The 23844-nt window shown below is 41.2% G+C and overlaps 2 protein-coding genes across 2 annotated transcripts in view; both read right to left on the reverse strand.

Annotated features, from left to right (window-relative positions):
* Nucleotides 1-421: 421 nt before the first annotated feature.
* On the reverse strand, nt 422-9674 carry LOC143346050 (short transient receptor potential channel 4). Its single transcript, XM_076773790.1, has 10 exons — nt 9504-9674; nt 4646-5029; nt 4079-4279; nt 3607-3783; nt 2580-3037; nt 2038-2339; nt 1713-1964; nt 1446-1561; nt 844-1002; nt 422-592 (listed from the first exon to the last, which is right to left on the reverse strand). The coding sequence occupies exons 1-10, from the start codon at nt 9672-9674 to the stop codon at nt 422-424; spliced, it is 2391 nt and encodes a 796-aa protein (XP_076629905.1).
* A 3504-nt stretch (nt 9675-13178) lies between these two features.
* Hh (hedgehog signaling protein) overlaps nt 13179-23844 on the reverse strand; it is a 66771-nt gene continuing 56105 nt past the window's right edge. Inside the window, exons 2-3 of the mRNA XM_076774444.1 lie at nt 16918-17179; nt 13179-13914 (exon numbers count right to left, since the gene is read on the reverse strand). Of these exons, the coding sequence (XP_076630559.1) occupies nt 13235-13914; nt 16918-17179 (942 nt within the window). The 3' untranslated portion in view covers nt 13179-13234. The remainder of the gene's footprint in view (nt 13915-16917; nt 17180-23844) is intronic.

Consider the following 23844-nt stretch of genomic DNA (forward strand, 5'->3'; position numbering starts at 1 on the left):
AAGTGAACGACACGAAGTTCTAAAGTTTGGTCTACTTATTTCCAAGACACCTTGTAGAAGTAGTATAAATTTCTTTCTTTTATATACAAAGAACACTCGCTACTTCTTGACAAGCCATTTGATGGACGATTTGCTTTGCCTCGAAAACCCTTTTCTCTCGTTGGAAATTGAGAAGCAGTCCACGTGCCCAGCAAATAGCTATTATTCTTCTTTGACGGAGGTAATTACAACAGATGGCATTGTTTCGTCGAGAACTGTTTTCTATTCATTTCTTCGTCGTTCTTTTCACCTGTACATTGCTAGAATAATGCAGAAAACGTATTCTCCGTTCACTCAACATTAAACAGTTTCTGACTTTTTCGAAATTCATAAAAAAAAAAAAAAAAAAAAAGAAAAGGAACAATTACGCATTTGGATTCTTTCAATCGGTAGACAAAGCGTCCCTTAAAAGGTTCCTAAGTTCTACAATTTCTTTCCTCAGCCTCTCTATTTCGTTCTCATCCGCCGCTTTTTCTTTTTGCCGGAAATATCGTTGAACCAGTCGCCTCATCACCATGGAAAATTGTTTGTTCTTCTCGGTTTCTAAAGATTCCTGTTAAAAGATAACGCAGAATTGATTAAAATAATTCGAGTACCAATAGAATTTATAATAGAATTTTTGGAAAAAGTTTTCGATTAAATACTTGGACGTAACTGTAGCAAAATTTATTTACTATTTATTATTTATACAAAAGTTTAGTGAGTTATATAGTGAGTATTGTAAGATTGAAAATTGTTATATGAATCATTCTTCGCAACATCGTGATTTAAAACACTGTGAACATAGAATATTGATCTACTAACGATATAGCAACAGTGATTTATGCTCCATCGCGCACGCTTATCTTCTGTCGGTTTGAGGAATATTTTCACGTACTCGATCACTGGCTGAATACCGATGTAGGTTGGAATAATATTGAACGGCGGTGGAAGGGTTGTTGTAAGCATGTAATCGACATAAGTCTAAAAACATGAAAAATGTTTCTGGAAGTCGATTCTTCGAGCTAGCTGAATAATACAGTGTTCCCTCTCTAATTGATCGAATTCTTCTCTCGATAATTGAACAGGAATCATCCCCACTATCAATTTATTCAGCCCAGACAATTCGTCAAGCCGTTAATGAAAATTAAAATTTTATATCTCGGCCAGAATACCCAGACAATTTGTAGCTGTACTTTGTTCAAATTATATAATTAAATTGTACGAATGTGATCGCGATTGGATTCATTTTCATTCGGCGAACACCGCCAATCCATTGCGATTACTTTCATACAAAATTAACGAATTTTAATGTTATTAAAAAAGGTTGATTCCTGGTAACTGAACAGGAGTAGACTTCGATTGTTGATTAGTTAGAGACGGAACACTACAATAAATTTAGTTGAAGCGATTCTTGTAGGAGTAACCTCTGTTCGGCCGAAAGTCCATTCAACGATCAGGTTTTCCGTGACTTTTGTCATCGTGTTCGACATGCACGCGATTAGCATGTTCAGTATCACTATTACAGAAATGAACGTGAAACCTGGAAAAATATCGTCTTCGATTATTTGGATTCATTGTAAATTAATGATTTTTCTATATTTAAGAGTTTCTAAATGTTGAAATCGCTAACATAACATTGAACGGTTTGAGATTTTTACGTGAAAGGAACAAAGGTTAGATCAGTCTTTTACCAGCGAATGATATGTATCCTATAATCTCTGTGAACGTGTGATGATTGATGACAGTCTCGTTTTCCGATTCGCCTGGTAGATTCTCGATTATCACGTCCGCGCTTTCGATGGGGCTCATGCAGAAGAGTGCCCAGAACAGAGTCTTCAACGTGGACTTGAAATCCACGAACGAGCTGACTTGTTGAGTCTTGATCTTGGATTCGTCGTCGATCTGGACCATCTCGTCGTAATACTGATACAGTTTACACGTTCCTACAAAACAACGAAAAAGTTATCGAACTCGATACAATTTGCACGAAATCTGTCGATAACCAAGGATGTTTACCCGTGGTGAAAGCAAGGATAATGATGCTGAAAAGAATGATAAATTTCACAACGTCCGTGATCATTTTTCCCAGAGACAGCTGCAGTGGTCCTAGATGATAGTTCAGCAAGCAGATATATAATAATTTCAGGAACGCTGCGATGGTCGCGAGACAGAAAATCCCTTCACCGATCAGAGTGGGATCATACTTGTTCCAATACTTCCTCTCCAATTCCAGCTGTCCGTTTATTGTCACGTCCACGGCGGCGATTATCCAATATAAAAATGTCAGAAGAAATAGTAATATTATCAATACCTCGAACCTACGTAAAAAAAAAATAATTTGTGTTAATTTTTTTCTATAAATAAATTTCTGTTCTTTAAATAAATAGTTAATGTAGATTTCGAGGTGTTATCTACGCCAGGTGACAAAGTTTCATACCAAAATTAAGTAGTAAATCTTTAGAAACATTACTTGAAATTTTTCGAGAAATGAATAGAAAAGAAAAATCAATTTTTTGAAGGTGTCACGATGATCTATTAGCGAATACTTGGATCCGTACCAGTACTGAGGCGTCGTAAAGAACTTCTTCGCGCCATGCACCACGCATAGACGAATCATCGCCCAGGTATACGCGATGATGTAGATGATCATAATCCAAACGTACACTAATAAAGTATCCCCGGGGTCAGAGGTCGGGGCGTTTGATTTTGTTTTATAGCTCGATTTTAGGAAATTGTTTAGAATACCGGTGTTGGGTGGTCCACGGAGCTGTTCGCTTTTGTCAGCCGTCGACTGGAGGAAAGCGAACAATAGAAACACGAGGTAGCTGGCGGTGGATGAGAGATATTTGTTAACGGGCGACTGCCAGAATTTCGACTTGCTAGAGTAGGGTGCGAAGAAAACGACCAACAGTATCACCGGCAGCATAAAAACACGTAAAATCACTAATAGACACTTCATCCACGTTCCCATTATCTTCCACTCGTACCAGCCCTCGATCCATTTACTCTCGATCAACTGGAGATATTTAAATTTAAATTGGCGACTTGGATTTAATAACTAACGCTGGATACATACTGGATAAACTAAAAGCAACTATTTATATAGAAAAGAAGTCTTCCAATACGATAAACACGACACACTGCTGTTAAAAAGTTAGGATGCAGTATCGTAAAATCATGTTACAGATATTCTATTACAATTATAGTCTTAAATATCGTAACAGTTTATACTGTGCATGTATCATACCAGCTTAACAGCGAATAAAGGATTTGAAATCATATTTATCGAATTTTTGGTTCATGAAAATGAATCTTTTCGAAAGACCTAACTTTAAATGCTTCGAAGCAAATTTCGAAACGATACAAATAGGAATACGATGGTCTTAAAAGAAAATAAATATAGAATTTGTAAAAACTAAATTACAATCGAACACAGTGTTTTTAATTGCAATCGAGGGTTAACCGAACTAATTTTCCAATCGATTTGTCAATTAATCGAGAATGTGATCGATCGATGGCCGACACTGCGATTCTGTCACTCGAATTGCTACGTTTATAAACGATTGGTGGGTTCAAATCGAGAACCTGTTGTATGTTGGGGTGAGCCACGAAAGTCCTCTGCTTGTAGTGGAGCGCGAATAGCAGTCGTGGATAGATGAACTTGGATGAATGAGCGAATCCGGTTGACTGTTTCAGCATCTCTTCCACTTCGTCGACCGTGCGCGCACAATCGATCAGGTCGGTCGCGAATTGTGCGACATCCTGTGGAAAGGAGGGTGATTTTGATCGATGATCGTTACCACCACAGCGAACGAAATTTCTACAAGAAACGTTGCTTCGTTTGACAAATTTATATTACTCGTTGCGACACGATTTCTGTAACAAAAATTCCCGAAATATCAATATACGAGCAAATAAAAGTACAAAAATTTATGTAAGAAGGGTATCGTTGACTAAAAGGTGCCAATTATAAATTAATAATCGCTCGACTTTTTAGATTCGAAAGTGTTGCGTTTTTATAGAAGTTTCGTCCACCATAGCGACGACGTCAACGAACCGCCGAGAGAGTTTTGTACTCGTGATAAAATTCTTTGCTGAATGAAGCGGCTTTATTCAGCTCGTAAGATAAATTGAAGGCTTCCAGAATCGGGTCCTCGACGGTCTGGCAAATGTATGCTGGGTTCGTGATCGCTTTGTACGTAAGTAGTCGCATTTTCTCTATCGCCAACAGGTCGGATCTTTCCCTCTCGCTTCTGCGCTGTCATTAAAATTGAGGATAGTAATAATTAGTAAAATATTTGCAAACAGAAATTCAAGGTCGCCTTAATATCACATAAACGGATAGGATATTTAAAAAAAAAACTATTGGAGTCGCAAGTTCCACTCGATACCGTATAATTTTCATCTAAGACACTTTTTTGTATACTGCATACTTTGAGAGTTATTTTCAGCGGACAAGTTATGTAATATAAGAAAGATTATAAGAGTACGGTTAGGTTAAAAAATAGTAACTGGTGTTCTTGCTCCTCGTTATGATAAAATCGAGTAAAATCGTTAATAGAATCAAAAAAGTTAACCAGTTGTTGAATTCTCGTCATTGCGTTGCAGTCAATGTTTATATTACGTTCGTATTGTTACGATGGAGTCGTCGAACGAACAAATAGAATTCGTACTTGCACTCGTCGCAGTTGCAGCTCGGTGGATGCGGCTTCGAAATCGTATGATGTCTTCTCTGCAGGAAATTGATCAATTCGAAGTGACCGCATTGTGCGGCCACCGCGAGAGGCGTAGTGTCATCCGGGAAGTCGGTGCTGTGCGTGACGCCCACGTACTCGAGACCAGCCATCAGATCGTTCAGTTTGTTTAAAATCATACTAGTAATTTTAATGTCGTTGTCCCTGATGGCGTGGAGGTGAGTGTCGCCTGGGTCGATGTCGGGATAAGACAGCAGGTATTCCACCATTGCCGCGTTCCTGTTCCGAACTGCTATGTGAAGTGCCGTGACACCCTAAAAAAAACCAACAATTAATCATAAAATTACACTCGATAAATATTTTAAAATCTCGTGTTTCGAGACCTCGCAAAGTTTTCGATCGGAGATTTGCGATTTTTTTAACGTCAGTTTTCGTTTCATGTTTAATTAAAACTTTAAATTGAAAGAAGTGTATATGTCAGGAGTGACAAGACAAAACTTAATCGTAAATCTCACTTGCGTGGATAAAGTAGAGCAGGTAATCGATCGCCACCCGTTGGATCACTTATTGATTTTTGGGTCAGTCTGCAATGCAATGTAACACGTGTCGTACCGTTAATTGTTCTTCTCATTACTTGTTACAAATAAACCGTATACAATTAAAATAATACACTGTGCAGTAAAAACCTCAACAGTATATGTGTTTGGACCGGGGAAGCGTTATTGTTGGCGTCGATGGAAGTATTTAGGTTTATAATATGCAGATAGGAATCGAGAGGGTTGATGGCTGCATCGAACTCTCGAGGAGTAGTCACTTATGGTTTTTACGTTCACGTTTTTATGTTCTTTTATGTTAAATAGGTATAGTAATATTAAACAATATAGTTTATATTCAATTTAATGAATATTTGAATCTAACCACACGCCTGTGACCGTCCCTGACATCCTTGCAAAATGTCTCGTGAATTATTAGTCAGTCGCGTGCATAACCAAATGTTTCTTCGGTATACCAAGCTCGTTTAAATATCGACGACGCTCTCGCTGCGAGCTTCGCGTTGCAGATAAGGTGCCAAATTGCACTCGATTTTGAAACTACGGAGCCAGAGGTATCCAAACGTTTCTAGATCGAAAGTTTCTAGTCGTTTGCGCGCGTCGTAAAAAATGGAAGCACCGATGTCCCAAAAGGCTTCTCGCTTTCCACGATCACGAAATTCCTCGCACTCTTCCGTCCTCGTGAAATCGACTTTCGAACTTCCGTCCGCTTCCCCATTTTGTTCTTCTCCGTCGGACGTGTCCTTTTTTGCGCGAAGAATAGGACGACGACGTTTGTCGCCCATCTGCGGCGCGTTTACAGAGGCAGCCCCCGACAATGGACCGGCTCCATTGTCGACAACGGCAACGGTCACAATATTCCGTGATATCCTGGCTTTTCGACAGGCCCCCAGGGGGGAGCTGCGTACCAACCACACGCCATAACACAATGACACCTTGTGATATATGCTTCGTTGGAGGGCCCTCACCTTTCACGATCGCCAGCTGTCCGACTCGACGCAATTTTCGCGTCTGGACAAATCTCTGGTCGCCTTATACGTCGCTTTTTCGCAAAAGCTGGGCCACACGCGTCCCCATACGCGTCTAAACGAGATCGATCAATTTACTAACGCGTACAATGATCTTAGACTATATGTAAATTATATAAATTGTAAACTATACAGGGTGTACGGCCAATCCTGGGAAAAATTTTAATAGAGGATTCTAGAGGCCAAAATAAGACGAAAATCAAGAATACCAATTTGTTGATGGAGGCTTCGTTAAAAAGTTATTAACAATTAAATTCAAAAATTTCAAATCGTTTTGGAAAAATTATTTTCGGTTGCGGGGATCAATAACAATCATTTTTGGTCAACAGACATACCCTCGAAATCCTAACCAGTTTCGAGAAAAAAATTCGAGAAGGTGTAAAATTTTTCGACGGGAAAAAAAATTTCAAATCGTTTTGGAAAAATTATTTTTAGTTGCAGGGGTCAATTGTAAGCATTTTTGGTCAACAGACATACCCCCGAAATCCTATCCACTTTCGAGAAAAAAATTCGAGTAGATATTGAAATTTTTAGACGAAATTAAAAAATTTAAAATCATACTAAAAAAATTATATTTAGTTACAGGGGTCAATTACAATCATTTTTTATCATTATACATAACACCAAAATTCTATGCATTTTCGAGAAAAAAATTCAATACGGGTGGAACTTTAAACGTTAATAACTGTTTAACGAAGCCTTCATTAACAAATTGGTATTCTTGATTTTCGTCTTATTTTGGCCTCTAGAATCCCCCAATAAAATTTTTCCCAGGGTTGGTCGAACACTCTGTATAATTTATTTCCCTTGATAATCTCAAACGTCTCAACTTGAGAATTAATTTTTCTAGTTCCATGGCGGTAAATCCGTTTCTTTATCGCGTGTTTAAAAAGGTTGCAATTCGTGTTAAACATTTTGTCATCTACCATGACGCACAGTGCGATATATCGTTACGGTTAGTTACGGAAAACAGAGGTCAATATTAATCTACGGGACAATAAACTCGAATGGTCGAAAGGTACGAGGAACATCTTGCAACGAAAATGACGACACGTATTGTTCGAATTTAACTGGTAGTAAATTTGAATAATTTGCAAACGTTAATGATGGGGGAGGGGGAATGTCAAATACATGTATACAGCCACTAGACTTAGGCAGATTCACCTAAATAGACTGAAATTATTACACAGGCTTCAAATGGAGTAATTGGACGAACACCAACAGTTAATCAATCCACTTATTGCTCGTAGGTAGTTTGTAAAGATAGGGAAATAAAAAAAAAAAAAATGCACGTGTAGAACCAAAATTAAAAAAATGGAGCGTCTCTTCTAATAATACGACTTTGGCTATAGTTTCGGGCGCGAAGGATTTTAAATTATTTGCTGGACGATAGTTTGAATGGGGATAACTGGTGGATATTAGGTCGCCTCCTTAAACGAGAGCAAACGCGAGCCGGGGAGGACAGCTCGCGGCCAAGACGGTGGCAAGGGGATTCCCGGATGGAATTTACAGCGGGACGAGTCATTTGAATAATTTTTATCGGTCCTCGGCTGAAACCATTGTCTTGTAAAGGACGGGCTGAAATATGGCCGGAGATACACGGAGGCAGCCAGCTCCTAAACGTTTCGTTTCTCTCTTGCTCGGTGGCTCCACTTCGTCCTCCTTTCGCGTTTCTTCCCATCTCTTCCTCGATCGTCTCTTCCTTCTGCCATCCCTCTTCCGCGCTCTTCTCCTAAGGATCAGCCGGCTCAAGGCGGCCTCCGTTCCACAAAGTGAAACGAGGGTTGGGCTTTTTGGGAACCCCGAAGAGAGGAGGATGACACGACCAGCACGAGCGTGGAGGAGGGGGTAACATTCCACGGGGGGTACGTGTACCGTCGCGGGGTGAAGATCTGAGATAACGAGACCTCGTCTTACTTTTGCTTTCCTCCTTCGATTCGGCTGTTTTTCGAGTTTGGTTTCCTCTCTTTCCTTTTCTTCTTCTTCTTCTTCTTCTTCGTTTCTCATCCTCTTGAATCTCGTAGCCTTCGTTTGGGTATCATACGCGACCTAAGTAGACGGCGTTTGCTCTTTGAACCCCGGGACACGGAGCCTGGCCGGCGTAAATCATCGGTCGGAAATGATCTCGGAAAAGGGGTTGACAGTGTCGGTGGATTCGGCACAGAGAAGAGGAAAACGGTCGGCGTCTAAAGCTTTACCTGGACCTTCTGGTGAATCAACGTAAACGGCCGACACCACTTACGGTTATGTTGTGGGAAACCGGCGATGGGAGATAAATTTCGGAATCTTCACGAGCCGGTAGAAAGGTTGTCGTTGAATAGTTTCGGTCGGTGTTGGGCAAATTTGTTCTTAAGGGGCGAAACCACTGCGAGGGATTGAAAAAATCGAAATTTTTGTTTCACCTCTTTTCAATACTTGGGGGTTTAAGAATGACCTAAAATATTAAAGTAAAATTCGCGAAAAAGACAAAGTTACAGAAGATTTAGTAGATGCAGAAAATGTAATATGCGTAACGTTTGAAACTAACTGTTCTATCGAGATATTCATTTGAAACTAACAATAACTCGGTCAATTTTCATTCGATTAATTAAAATTTTGTATGGTAGTTTTTAATACTATTCTCTTCAGTTACAGGTATGGAATTTTCGATCGTATAATTAGTTTCGACGATAATTATTTTTAAAAATCTATAAGTGCAACTGAAGCCACTGTCATGTACTTCAAGAAAATTGCATGATTTCTTGTTTCACAACTTGCAGTGAAAAATTACGCGTCCGCCCGTTTCTAACAAATTTTAGGAGGCCTCTCACGCTGGTTCCTATTATAATAATTAATATTTTTATACGAAATTTTTACAACAAGTAGCTCAAGAACATTTATTAGAGAAAGTTTCACAGTTACGCCCAAAAGATTCTTGAAAATTGCCTTTATTTTCAGCCCCCACAGTGGTCTCCCCCCTTAAAAGGCTATTCTACCGTTAAACACGTATCTCGACCTCTTCTTCGATCATTTTTTCGCAACGAACGATACCGAAATATCAGCAAAATATCGTATTAATTTGTTAAATAACATCACGAAACTATGAGGCTAATATTGCGAACCGAACCAAAATTTCATCTATATTTTTTAATAAACAAGGAGAGTTCGACAATATTTCAATGCATTTATTTTTTTCTATTTAAAGTTAATCAATTCAACTGAAATTTTACCTGAAAATCCGCGACATTGATATTAAAATCTGGTTTCGATTCGAGGAACTCCTTCACTTCTGGAACGCTTCCGACCTCGACCAGATCGAAGAAGCGTTTTTCCTCTCTTTGCAACGACGGAATTATCACGCTGGATTGCTGCAACAGTAACAGATTTGTCGCTACAGACATAATAATTACTATAAAATTCGTACTAAAACTTTTTACGAATTTTCTGGTTACTATGCGCACAAATCTTAGGGTACTCTTTGTAAAAATTAATGAAAAATTGCACTGCAAAATCACTCGGATCCCTTATAAAATATTTCAAGACGTTCACACAATGTTTGACGATTTATTGTTTAAAACGTCATAATCTCTATAACCTCCAATAATCGTTACTTGCAAACGTTTACCATTCGCGGAATGTCCTCGTCCGCATCGTCCTCCATTCTAAGCACGTGCTTGGCTTAATTACTCCGGTAGCTCTTGGGAAAGTAATTGTTACCCTATTTTGCATGAAAACGCTCTATGAATCATACGTCAAAGTTGCACAAAATTCATAAAAGGTTTTAGCAACAAAGAAACGTCGAAACTAATGAATTCGACCGTAATTCTTTTTCCTTTTTCAATTGAAAAGTTGACGTTCGAAAATTTCAATTTTAAACGACACTATTCTTATCTTCGCTGTTTCTTTATACTTTCATATTTTAGTTCTTACTCTATTAAAAATTTTTTCAGAAATCGGTACATCCTTTTTAACCGCGTAAAAGATGAGTTACGCGACTGCGTATGATTTCAATGTAATTTAAAGTGAAAACATGTTTAACGATCGAATCGTTTCAATTAATAGAGTACAATTAATAGAGAAAGATTGATCAATTGATAGAGGAAAATTGCCCAAAACCGGATTATTTATTTGCCACTCCATTGCGATGCGTTAATTTAAAAATGATCATTCTGAACATCATTGCGTAAGTGAACTACACTGGTTATTATTGTAATATTCACCCTGGAAGCACCCTAGGAAAAAGAACCTCAATTACAAGATACTGGTTTAATGATTTAATTCAATCTATCGATGGTATATATACATAATTTATAATTTGTTTTTGCGCTACGTACAAATAATAATATAATATAATAATATTAATAATAATAATTACTACAATATAATAATATATAATATATAAATTTCTGGGGATAACTTAGACGTCAATGTAGCAACCGCTTTAGCGTTGATTCTCTTCTCATGTCGGATTTCAATGATCGAACCGAAACGCGATCATCACGCTGGAATTACTATACAGCGAGGGGAAATTCGATGTTCCGTTTATGAATAGCGTTAAAATGCAGCGATAGATACGGGTAAGGTTAAAACGAGTCGAGGGGACGTAGCGTTGTCGAGCAATTTCATGGGGGATTCTACAGAAAAAAAAAAACGATAGAAAACGAAAGCGAGTAGCGTAGACTATGTACAATAATTATTTTCGTTTTTTTTTCTTCCTTTTATTATTTAAGCGCGCTTAATCTATTCCTTTCGCCTGGGTCGCTTAAAACAAGTAACAGGGACATAATACTTTGTTTTTTTTCTTTTTGTATATTCTGATTATCTTAAAGGGACAAAAGCGAAAGGACGAAGCATGGCCCGACGAGATTGTCAGGATTTTTAAAGGTGTTTCTATAAATAAACGATTTCTAATGATAGAGTCTCGATCGTGTCGAGTCGCGAAAGGGGTGAGAAGCGATTAGAAGGTACAGAGCACGTTGCAACGAACGCGAACGTGTTCCCGATTTGACTGAACAGACGTACGATTTATAAATATAAATAAAAAATAATATACGAAACACGCAATCGAGTCATATTTTTCCGTACGTTTCGTGGAAACGTGTAAACATTGTGAACAGATTGCCAAGCACTCTGTACAATGTTTGACATATTGCTAATCGTTTTGCAAACAATTATTGCAAATATTGTCGAGAATTTTCGCCTATATACCAGTCATACGTGATTGAAAACGTTATTGGGAATCGTTTTGGAAACAGAAAACGAATATTCATTGTTACAAACTACCTTTGAAATATTTTACGCGTGCCACGTGCGTTAACAGAAACGAAAAATCCTTCTATCAAGCATTTTATAAAACCAATAGCAATCTTTTAATTTTGACGAAGAATAAAACATTTTGGTAAAATTTACTTAATAATATATAACGCGCATTATTGAAGGAATTTGAGTAAAAACATTCTATCGGAATTTCGCATTAAACAGAGATTTTACAATTAAAAGACGTTTGGCTGAAGCGGTGACGGCGATTCGAAAAAAGTTTCCACGCGTATTCAATTTTTGTTTTTATCAGTTCAACGATTCGATCTAATTAATTTATCGATTTTTAATCACAATCAACCGGGCTGTGGCGCAGATCCATCTCAGAAAACACGATGCGTGCGTATTCGTCAAGGAACGAAGAAGGAAAACATTTATATTATATACTCCTATTATACACACACTACAATATTAAGAGAAAAGCTCCGATCCTCTCTAAAGCTTCGTTTCGTTATTTTCGTCCTACAATATCTAGTATACTACACGTCACTCGGTGAACGGAGGTGGGTCATTGGCCCAACAAACACTTTGAGTCTCTTTAACATCCGTTTCCGTCTTCGAACGTTCGAGTACGTTTTTAAAAAATTACCAAGAGAAAGATTCCTCTGTCTCTTTTACGTCCTCTCTCCAACTAGATACAATTTACTGGCAGCAGTGTGAGTAGAATGAATTGGCCGCTCGAGGTCACTAAGGCCCTCTCCCCACCACACGATTTTTCTATCCCCTCCACTCTAACTTCCGTCTTATCGCGCAAACCTGGAGACAAACGCTGTTCATTTATCAGAGAGGAAAGCTGACATCAAAGTCGAGCATTAATCAATTGATACAACGCAAATAACGTTAGTGAATTACTGAAAGTAATCGTAAAACGCTCGCGCCGATTGATAATTAAATTAATCGTTAGTTCGTTGCGACCAGTTTGATTAAATTAAAGACCCTTTAATAGCGTTCAGTTTAAAATCATCGAAAATATATTTCGTGAGCGTTTAAGAAATTCATTTAAATCAGTTCCTCCTCATTTGAATACAAAACCTATATATCTAAAAAAATAAAGACAATTTTGTGACAATATCGTCTTGAGCTTAGAGTAAACAAGCTCTCCCCACCCCATTCGTAGTTCGTAAATTACAAATTCTCCAAAACGTTGCCAACGTGTATACGATCACGAACGCATTATTTTTAAAAACTTTCCTGCAACATAGCTCTAAAACATAATACACGTTAAAAAGAAAGTTGTAAGAAGTTTTCGATGATTCGAAGAGTAACAATTACTTTACCCAACGACAGTCGCATACCACTAACGATGACTTTCCCCGATCGACCATCGGTTGATCGCTGTTTCGATTAAACTTTGCTCGACGCTGCGTGGTAAAAGTGGGAGTTTCTAGTCTGATTCGTAGTGGGGGGAGTGCCCTTGAACGGCCAGAGACTGCATACGCGCAGGGGCCTCCGACATTCGGTCCAAAGGCGAGTTCGCGTCTCCTCGAATCACGATCTGCTTGTTCTGTACACGTTCAACCCTTCTCATCCAGGACGCACGGAATCTCTTCGTCCTTCGAAGCGTTCACGTAACGAGACTAACGCCCGGACGCGTTTCACGGTCCGTTTCGTACAGCTAGATTTCTCGGTCCTCTCGAATCGACCCTCATTGATAAAGCATCCTGGTGGGGGTGACGTACGACGACACCCAGTACAGGAACGAGGCGTACCAGTGTATGCCCTCCTCTATCGTCCTAGCGTCCTGCCTGACGTCCGGGTGCCTCGTGTTCTCGACGACGATCCTCGCGAAGAAGGACTTGACGGTGGTCCAGACTCTGTACGGCAGGAAGGCGAAATGGGCGACCTCCTGGCTGTCCACGAAGGCGTAGCAGGACGCGACCACGTCGTCGACTAGGAGAGTGCCTTCCGTCGTCAGGGGCGCGTAGATGCCCTCTTCGAGGACCAGTCGATTGTCTACGACCTTGTCCCACCGCAGACGGTGCTCCACCTCGTTCTCGTCCGCGGGATCCCTCACGAGGATCTTGTCGCCCGGTTGCACCCTGCCGGCGAAGATCGACGACCTGCCCTCCACGGGCACCAAGTGGGCCGGCGTCAGGGTCAACACGCGACCGGTCTCCGTGGTCAGTCGTACGAACTGCCTCCTCTCTGTCAGGCCACGGTCCAGGAACGCGATCACCTCGCTGTAAACGATGTCCCCGCGCGAATCCAGGGCGGCGATTCGATCGCCCAGCTGCACCTGGTCCAACCTCTTCGCGGACCCGTCCTCGGTCCGCACCAGGCTTCTACCTGGGAAGCAACCCCCGGATTTTGCTGCCGACGAGGATTCTGAAAGTGGACAAAGGGTTGATTAGGCGTTGGTTGAGATAACTTTTTAGCGGTACACTGGCAATGAGTGAAAGTAGACGAGTGTTTTTGGGAGTTTGAGAAAATTATTCCAAGATTGCACATTGTAAAATTCTTATTATCGATAATTGGACTATACCTGTATATGAAGCGATACAGACTAGGAATATAATCATAGACGAGATATTCGAGTAGACATTACATCCAATGTACTTTTTCGATCCATTTTTCTCGGGTCCAAGAGCCCCATTGCTATTTTCGTGTCACTCAACAGGTTACAGAAACGAACACAAGAGGAAATGAGACAGAAAATGAAATTAGAGAATTACTGGCCACGGATTATATTTTCGGTAAAGAATTTTTTCAAAAATGATTGTAATTAACCCCCGCAACCGAAGATAATTTCGTCTGGTTCAAGAATATGTCGCGTTTCATCCACTCAAAGCAAGGTTCCTGGGTTACTTCGATAGACGATGCTACACGAAAGCGACTATTGTTTATAAAACTTGTGAAAAGTTCCTTATGTAAATTTCATTTCTCGAAACAATGAAATCCATAACTATGGAACGAGCTTTCGAATTGGAAGGGATCAGGATCGCTGGATCGTGTAATCGTATCCGCCGACGCGGCGTCATCGATCGGGAGAGTCGCCGAGACGAATGAGCATCACGGACGAAAACACTCCGCGTGTGAAATGAGCCATAACCATGGGAAACTCATGGTAATCGCGACTCTAGGACCTGACGTCGACATAGCGTTGTACTTCGTGCAAGAGTTTCCCGCGACTAGACACGATTTCCCCCGGGAGCCATTTTACGTTGACGAGATTGAGCGACGGCTGGCCTCATTTGAATTTAAATCCCGTCGCGCGACGCCATCGATCCGACTTAACCGTCGAATGTTTCTTCGTCGCGTTTAAGGCTCTGTTTTCACGTAGGCAACATTCTCGAAACGTTTTACAAAAGAAGTGTCCTGACGCGACGATAAATTTCTGCCCTTATCGGTGCTTTTTACGCCCTTGCGAAAATCCGAGCGAACTTGTTTTCAAATATAAATGTCGCGGGACGAGATTTCCACGGTCGTTCGTACCGACGAGATCGATGAGGGGTTCGAGGATGGAGAAGATCGAGAATCGACCAGGCGTTGAAATCGTGACTCGCGTCCAACGACCAAACCTCGTCTCCGAATATCGTTTTTTCGGCTCGTATCGATTTCGCGGCGATCGTTGCGTTGGGATCTAATTCGAGCCGACAGGCGCGCCTAGATTTATTGATATTTATTTTGAAACTCGAGCCCTAACCGGCCAACGAGACGAGCCGATCGCTCGTGCACGGCATTTTTCAGCAATTTTTGTCAAGCTCGTGTTATAATAGCATCATCAATAATTTCTTAATGGAAAACCTTGAACGAATGTGCGAATCAATATCAACTGCTTCTATTTTCTATTGAAATATCTATTCTATCGAATGTAAAGGAAGAAGGAAATTCTATAAAATTAGTATATACATATTAATATTATAACAAAAATTATTGAAAGTAGCAAAATAGAAGATAATCTAGAAATTAATAGAATAAATCTACCTAAATATACTTTAATAATAATTCTGTAATATTTTGTAAGAAAATACATTATCACAGGAGATTAAAAGCATTCACTATTAAAATGAACGTTTTTAATCATTATTCTTGAAAGTATTATGTATATTTAATTTCGAATTTTAGAAAATATTTCCATCCACTGCTAATGATCGAGCAACGTGTAAGATAATTGCGCTGTTACGAAATTCCCTATTATCTTCGACAGATAGGTACCTGAAATTGTATTTCACTATGTGGAAAAATTACTACCAACAACGCGATCATTTTCTGCAATACCCTGACGATCTATGGAAGTCGGTAAAACAGAACACTTTATGTGACTGAGGGAGCTAGTAGCGCGCCGAGCAAAGAATTTTCGCGAAGCAGTGGTGCTCCATGGTACACAAATCCTTGCAAAGAGCCGGTAAACAATATTTAACTAAATATATAAAAATTTTAATTAAACTTTCATTTCCTGACGTCACTTTTTATTGTTTTAGAGTTTGGAACAATCTGAACAAATTCTGAGATATTTGTCGAAGTCTCTAATTTAGTACACAAACGATCAATGAAATGTTGGAAAACTTGGAATTTAATTACTTACTTAATTGTTAGGGTTATTTAGATTTGTTACTAAATAGTGACAATGTTAAGCATCAGAATAATGTTATAGTTTTTATTAATTATCTTTCTATTTTACTTTTCTTAAAATTTCAATACTTGTTCTAAACTGTTTAATCCAATCTCGAAAATGCAAGAAAAGAATCAGTTGACATTGATTTCACAAATCCAAGTAGAATCGTAATCGTGTAGTGTCGATAAGGTCTGATATCTGCTCACGATCTATGACGAATCATCGCAAACATCGTGCGAGATTTAAAGAGAAATTAGGCGATCAACAAGGCGCGTGATAAACTCGATACGTGACTCGTTTAGTGACTTGCCAACGTTATTTCGACGTATAACGGATAAAGCAACAGTGACGAGGCGAGAAATGAAAACACGCCACATCTGAAGTATACGGATTAGCAGCGATAATACGATTTATCGATGACAAGATCTCCATAAAATGAGATTAGCAGATAATTTCTCTGGGACAAAAAACAATTTTAATTCCCTACAACGGCGCCACAAAATTACATCGAGGTAGCTAATCGCTTGTTATTAAAACGAATTCTTGGACTACGAAGGGGTTTTCTGGTGAAAGATGTTATCCTCAAAATGTTTAACTTTAAATTATCATCGCAATTACAATTTCTATCGAATTTTATTTTTTACTTCTCGAGGTCTATGAAAATTTTCATTTTTTGGTAGATCTTTTCTATTCTGTTTGTGCTTTGTTTTCATCCTCGTCTCGTCGTGTCGAAGCTTAGGTAAGATATAAAAAAAATAATCGAAAATACTGACCAGACTTAACGGAGCAGTGGATGTGCGACCTGGACTCGTAGTAGACCCAATCGAAACCAGCTTCGACAGCGAGCCTCGCCAGCATTCCGTATTTCGAGCGATCCCGATCGCTCGTTGTCACGTCGACGGCACGTCCCTCGTAATGCAACGAATCCGTCGCGTGCTTCCCTTCCTCGTCCCATCCTTCTGTCACCCTCAGTTTCACCCCCGGCCATTGATTCATCACCGAGATCGCGAGAGTGTTCAATTTCTCCTTGCATCTCTGCAACATAACACTTCCGAGGTTATCGAATTGATAACGAGACCGTGATTAGGCAGTTGGATACCAGCCACTTAAAAGGATCATTCCATTATGCAAGTACCAAGTATACCCCTCGAGTCTAAACAGAGAACTTAATGGTTGGTCACAGAGCTTACTAATTAATAAGATTGTGGTTGGTAAATCTCTAGTAAAATCGGGTAAGTCACCCTAAGATACAGAGAACAATTATACCCCGAACTTACGTACTAATTGGTTCCACAGTAGCTAACCGTAAGTTGAGCTATTTATTTATTAATGCACGATTGCACGTGAAAGAAAATTTATGTCCTATAGGAGTAGTGATCTATCAATTCTTTTATAAATGCATTAATAACGGTTAGATGTCTTTGTACCAAAGAACAGGTACGAACAACGTTTTAATGAAGAATCAAATAAATTTTAGGACGATATAAAATTTAATGGCACGTTCGAAATATTGCTGAAAGTGCTAGTACGAAACTCGAACTCGAAGCCTAATATGAGCGTGACGATTTTTTAAGGCGTTTCTCGGGATTCGTACCAGGGTGCAACTCGAGTCCTCGATGAGTTTCTCGTCTCTGGGACCGAGGAGCGTCCTTCGGCGACTTTTCCATTGAACCAGGGTCCTCGTTCCTCAAAGTTCCGCTTAACGCGATTTGTCCCGGGGGGCGACGAGTCAGAGTCGGGAACCAGGACAAAAATTTGACGATTTCACGCGGATGCGCGCGGAAAAAGGCACCGGCGCGTAAACCTGGTCACCGGCAGGTAAACGAGAAGAGACGCCGTGGAAACGGATGCGTGTTTTGACCGGTGACCAGGACGGACAGTAGGGCCGTCGAGGGGGCTGTTTAAGGGTCGAGGCTGTGGCGAATCAGGAGGCAAACAGGAGTATAAATACGGCCGGTGTCGGGGGATCATTCGGTCACGGCGATCCTCTTCTCGTTTTCTTCTCGGATTCTCTTTCTCTCTTTCTTCGTCCGGATGCCTCTGTTTGGCCATCTACCTGGCGGATACGCGAGCGCCCGGGGGCACCGGTCAATAGAGCGCGCGAGGAAACACGGACCAACAGGGATACTCTCTGACTTCGTGTCACGGGAGGCAGCACGGATCCCGTGTAAACCCCGTTTAATCCGGAACGCTACGTATCGAGGGCGCGAGAAGCCCAAAGCGGCGGTTGGTCCCCATTCAGCGGACCCGCGGCGGCATTGTCGGGGACCCATTCGAGCCGTCCTGGGCCCGTGTTTAAGTTGATTTTCGAGGGGTAATCGCCCACGCAGGGCCGTGTCATGCCTCGACGAGCCCGTACAAGCGGCTCCCTTGACGCCGCTGCCTTCTCGCCAGCTTTATTCTCGACCGGGCGCGCGGAAGAAGCTAATTCCCAGCCCCGGTCTTTTCACCGCGTTCAAGTCCAAACGATTTTTCTGCGGTCGATCGGTCATCGAGCAGGAAACGTGAATGCTGTTTGGGAAACTAGCCGGATGGGGTCCCATTCAAGCTGCTTTCATTGGGTCTCCGACAAATTGACTCTGCGGAGTAGTTCTCAGTGTAAGAATTAGAATTACGAATAGTTGGACAGCAGAGGACGTCGATCAGGGAAGCTAGTCAGATGGGATGCCATCGATGTTGCTATCATTGAGGTTATGGATAAATTGACTCTGCGTAAGGGGTAGTTTCTTAGCATAAAATGTTATAGATATCTAGGATTGTTCAGTCTCTCCAGCTCTCGGAGTACTTTGACTTTTAAGTTAACCCAGACCCTGTGAACATTATCCACCCTTTGACCTCTCCCATCCCAAAGGATTTGGATCCAGAATTACTAGCCCTCCTAACGCAATAGGTACTTAAACGACACCTTCTGAATCTCGACGTGACACCAAGTAGGGGAGACCGGGGCTAGAAGTTCCAATTTTGAGAAAACATAAAAAATGTCTAGGAAACAATGTAGTTACTTTTCTCACTCCTGATTAATTTATTGTTAAATTTATTCTATTTTAAGATTTTCAGCTCAAATTTAATATATTGCGCTAAGTTTTAACTCGTTTCTTTTGCGATTAGTCGAAGCTGTCATGGACGCTATTAAAATGTTTGACAGCGTGGCGTGATCAGTTTATGTTTTCAAAATAATTGAAGCACAACGCTATCTTTTTTCATCTTAAAGATATAACCGTCAGAACAATTTAACCCCAGTCTCCCCTGCTATTGCAAGTAAGGACCGAAGTCTGAATCTATATTTTCATTTAGCAATTTATCCATCGCGTCTTCCTCCAATCTTACAGTACGACGAATTTTCACCCCATCGGACACCTGCTCGATCCCGGACGCCAATCACAGTCGCCGTTTCTCCAAGATCTTTTTCAGTATCCCCTGCGAAGTCGCGGAGCACGCTCGTTAATTCCCTGGCCGGCGTGCCATTGTGCCACGTTGAATTTCGCCCCGCGTCCTTCCATTGAAACTCCGCCTTAAGCCACGGCGAGCGCGGCTCTCGCGGGGCCCGCGAACGCCGACAATGCGACTCGGTTCGACAGCGAGCACGAAACGAAACGAGGCTTACAATACTACGAATTTGCAGCTCTCCTTGCGGCAATTAGCCCCTATTGAGCCGTGCACGACAGCTCGAGGGACCGGTCCCGCCTTTTCTTCCTTCCGTCTTCGTTGTGTTTCTCTTGGCGTTTTCTTTTTCCCCCGTTACCACCCCCCTCCTCCCGCACCCACCCTTTCGAATATTCTCGTCCGGTGAAAAGCCGTAGTCCGTTCCGCGGTGTCACGGTCACGTGTACGCGATCGCACGCCCGTCGGCTGTCGGATGAATTCCCATTAAGGTTAGCCTCTGAATGAACGTTACGCTGCGAACGACACCGTAACCGCGGTCTCCGCGGTATCGCGTTTAATAGACAGCCATAATTCTCCCTCACTGCCTTCTCGACGTCTTTTCGTCGAATTTATAACCCGCGGCCCACGCCGACGCGACTGCGCAGAACCACCACGTGATCACAATGGCTACCGTTTGAACCAGGGCTACGGTCATAGTTCCATTAAACATATTAGCTTATTTGGATTCTAAAATCAAAATTTCTTACTTTAGTAGCGTATATTACCACCATTTTTCCTAACTATTTAAAATATTCTACTATTTACACTACTAATTGAGTTCTTTAAGGTTGATAAATTGAAAATGAACAAAAGAAACCTGAAAAGTTTATTTTGTATCATTTATCTTACAGTATAATCGACTCGATTTGTATACGCAAAGAATATACATTGTATTGCTTTAAGAGTTACGAATTCTCGAAACGACCAGATTAAATATCTTTCAGTCGTTAAAAGGATTTTAAGTTCGTTTTAAAAATGTTTTCCATTTTGTCCCCGAATTGTTTCCCTTTTCCATTGACAAACTGGAAGTGCCATATGCTCGAACGGATTACACGTTTCTGAATAGTTGCACCGTCACTGCATGATAATCGATTCGACACACGGAAGAGCCACGATACCCTAGGGACCGATTTGTCACCATGAATCGCGACTTTAATGGCGCAGTCGACGTTAGAAATTAACTTCGTTCTCACAGTTATCGACGATTTCCAGCGAATTCGCGTATGCACGGTGTACCCGGCCGGAGATCCAGCGCAAATTTACTCAACGAAGATGTGCACAGGGCAAACACAATGTGTTTTCATACCGATGATTTATCATCGCTTCCGAAGGGAGTCGGTGTTTGAACGGGTGTTAATAATTTGCACGGCTAACAATCAGGTATGCTAGAGCACGTCGTCAAACACATAGGGAAACAGTTGATTTTTCAAAAGAAAGAATGGAGGATTTCGCTCGGTAGAGAACACTTTGTTCGCGTTCCTCACTCGCAGAATTTATATTCTTACGTTCCGTGAAGTTCGCGTTGCGATTTGTAAACGGAAGTCTATTCAATTCGTCGACGTAGAGAATGAATTAATATTTGATTTATCGATATGGAAAATTTCTTTTCCAAACAATATGTTCTTCTACTACCAGCGTCATATTATCCAGGCGTTGAAAAATAATTTCCTTCTACAACGACGAACCGTATTTAAATACATACTAAAAAGAACTCGAAACAAATTGTCTGCGTTGTCGCCGAACTTTGCACGAAGTCTAGTGCACGCAAAGTGCGTGATCGGGTAAGAAGAAAACGAGAAGAAAAAAAAACGGGATGACTAATAACGAAGAAAAAGAGGAGGATACGCGGGAGAGAACAAGAGAAGAACGAACGGAAACGAAGACGAGTGGGAGGATGAGAGAGACGAGGTAAAAGGAGGTGGAAGAAATACAAAGGTTGGCCGATATAGCTTCGTATAAAGAGAGGGAAGAATGGTGAAGAGCCCGAGAAATGTACTTACCGACCGTGGTGCGCGATGGGGCGCCTTGTTCACCCAGCGGGGAACCCCCAGAGCCCCTCCCAGACTTTACATCTATTTACAAACATTTTGGCGGACCGGGGATAGAGTGAAACGGAGAATAGACGGAGAATGCGCGCGGTCGAGCAAAGTCGAGAATGTCGGGGCCTTATGAAAATCCATTTCGAGTGAAAAATGGCCCGGTCCGTAATCCATTAAGGGCACAAGGGCGGAAGGGAGGCAGAGACGGGGATGAAAAAAAGGGCACGGCACAAAGCTGCGCGCGAAATTTCCTCGAAACCGTACGCGACTTTTGTGTTGGAGAAAAGCCCAACCTTATCGAAACTCACGAATCGTATCCACCATTATTTTTTATTAACTGGAGGATCGACCATAACGAATAACTGTCTCTCGTTTTCTCGTTGGAAGAGCATTTACTAAAAATGATTTTTCCTCGATGTCGGCTGGTTCGAATCGACAATTTCCACACGGTTTATTAAGGCTTCGCGTCATTTAGTTTTTATTCGTTGCTCGAAATTTTTATCCAGATAAGAATACCGTTCGCGTTTGGTTCACACGACCGTACGAACGATAATTTCGAAGCGTGCGGGGCCGTGCAACCTGCGCAGCACGACGAGGCCCGCGTTGGATCGCATCGAGGCGCTATACGATTGCAACTCGACGAGTCATCGTGCAATAAATCGTTGCGCCTATGGCACCTATAAAGCGCAGTATTTTCCAGCCCACGGCGAGGAAGAATTCACCTCCGCCGGCGGACGTCACGAAAGGCGGATGAAAGGCAAAAAGCAAACTAGTTTTGGCCGATGATGGACTGGATGCGACAGGTATAATGTCCTCCCGGCTCGGGCAGCCTATCTCCGCTTCATCTCTCACCTCGATACCCGTTAATTATCGAGCGTCTATCACTTACACCTCGTTTACATGCACCGTATCTTATCTCGTTGAGTAACCGGCCGTGTTAATCCTCGCGCAGCTGCCTCTTAACCGACCAGCAATTTCAATTCCGTATTTCCAACGAGCGTCCATTCCTCTCCGTGGTCGCGACGTCGCGGAGCCGACGAAATCTCGCGTTTTCCCGCGGCAAAAATCGAAAATGTCAAACACCTTACTCGTAATTTTAACAGGATGTTCAAACTATTTAAGAAAAATGCCTTAAAATCCCTACGAATTTCTAGTTTTAGCTGTCTTAATGGAGCGCCAATTTGGTACAACGTTAGTGTTAACAGGCTGGAGAGATTATCAAATGGGGGTACGATTGGCCACGGTGAATTAATCACGCCTCTATGCATACATATTTCCAGTCGTCGTTTATTATTGGTCAAAGCGGTCATCAAGGGCCGAATGGTGGTGGTTAAAGGCGTGTCAAAGATGGGGAACGGTTGAACCTTGTTGGGTACTCCTCTTGCTCCTATGCCGTCCCGCTAATCATCTTTCCAATTCTGTATAGTAGACCCCCGAAATCATTTCGCGTGACATCCCTTGGTTTAACAACTACCGTAACGTTGTTTCGATTTTACACAATTTATACGATTGCAAGGTTTTACTGGGATAAAATTTATTTAAAATGTTAGCGTGCAATCTGTTTGTTCGTATCATTTCTAGAGTAATACACGGAAGTACCGTTACACGTAACCTACTTATTTTTAAAGGTTGCTTGTCAAAGATAATTATGAATTAAGTGAACTCGAAGAGTCATTCTGACATAATTAACATTGATATTTAACGTTCCATGTGATGAACCGCGATGATTGCGCGGGACAGACGACCATGTTCGTAATTGGATATTTTAAATTCGTACGAAACGAGACGTCTAACATTCTTGAGACAAATATGAAAGGGTAGTCGAAAAATTAGGACTTTTATTAATCTTGTATGCGACCTATATAGTCGGGATCAGTGTTTGGTCGTACAAGGATTATATCTAACAACCAGTTCTTTTGCTGGTGAATTTTCAAATAATAGAAAATGAACGTGTTACAACTACTTTGCACAGCTGAATACAATTGCAAAAATATCATAACATTTTACTAGAACATTTGGATGACCGTCGAAACAGGACAGTAATGATTATTGGGAATTTATTAAATGTCGGTGCCTGATCATAATTATACTACTGCAACGCACTGGTGGGTTCGTAGCCTGGGGGATAGGAGGACTATGTCTGACCTAACCTAGACTACTTTGCGACCATAAATTTCGCACTTGGTTTCTCGATAGAGATAAAATAAACATAAAGCGTTAGAAATAATACTCAGGCAT

The sequence above is a fragment of the Colletes latitarsis genome, chromosome 10 (assembly GCF_051014445.1).
Source record: "Colletes latitarsis isolate SP2378_abdomen chromosome 10, iyColLati1, whole genome shotgun sequence".
In the NCBI taxonomy this organism is placed as follows: Eukaryota; Metazoa; Arthropoda; class Insecta; order Hymenoptera; family Colletidae; genus Colletes; species Colletes latitarsis.

Bases quoted from the DNA above. Each gene is read 5' to 3' on its own strand.
- LOC143346050 (XM_076773790.1), bottom strand. From the start codon at position 9,674: ATGTCTGTAGCGACAAATCTGTTACTGTTGCAGCAATCCAGCGTGATA. The intron at 4,280-4,645 runs GTAATATAAACA...TTTTAATGACAG, and splicing joins TCCATCGTAACAATACGAAC to CGCAGAAGCGAGAGGGAAAG. The intron at 3,038-3,606 runs GTTCTCGATTTG...AAATATCTCCAG, and splicing joins CTCACCCCAACATACAACAG to TTGATCGAGAGTAAATGGAT.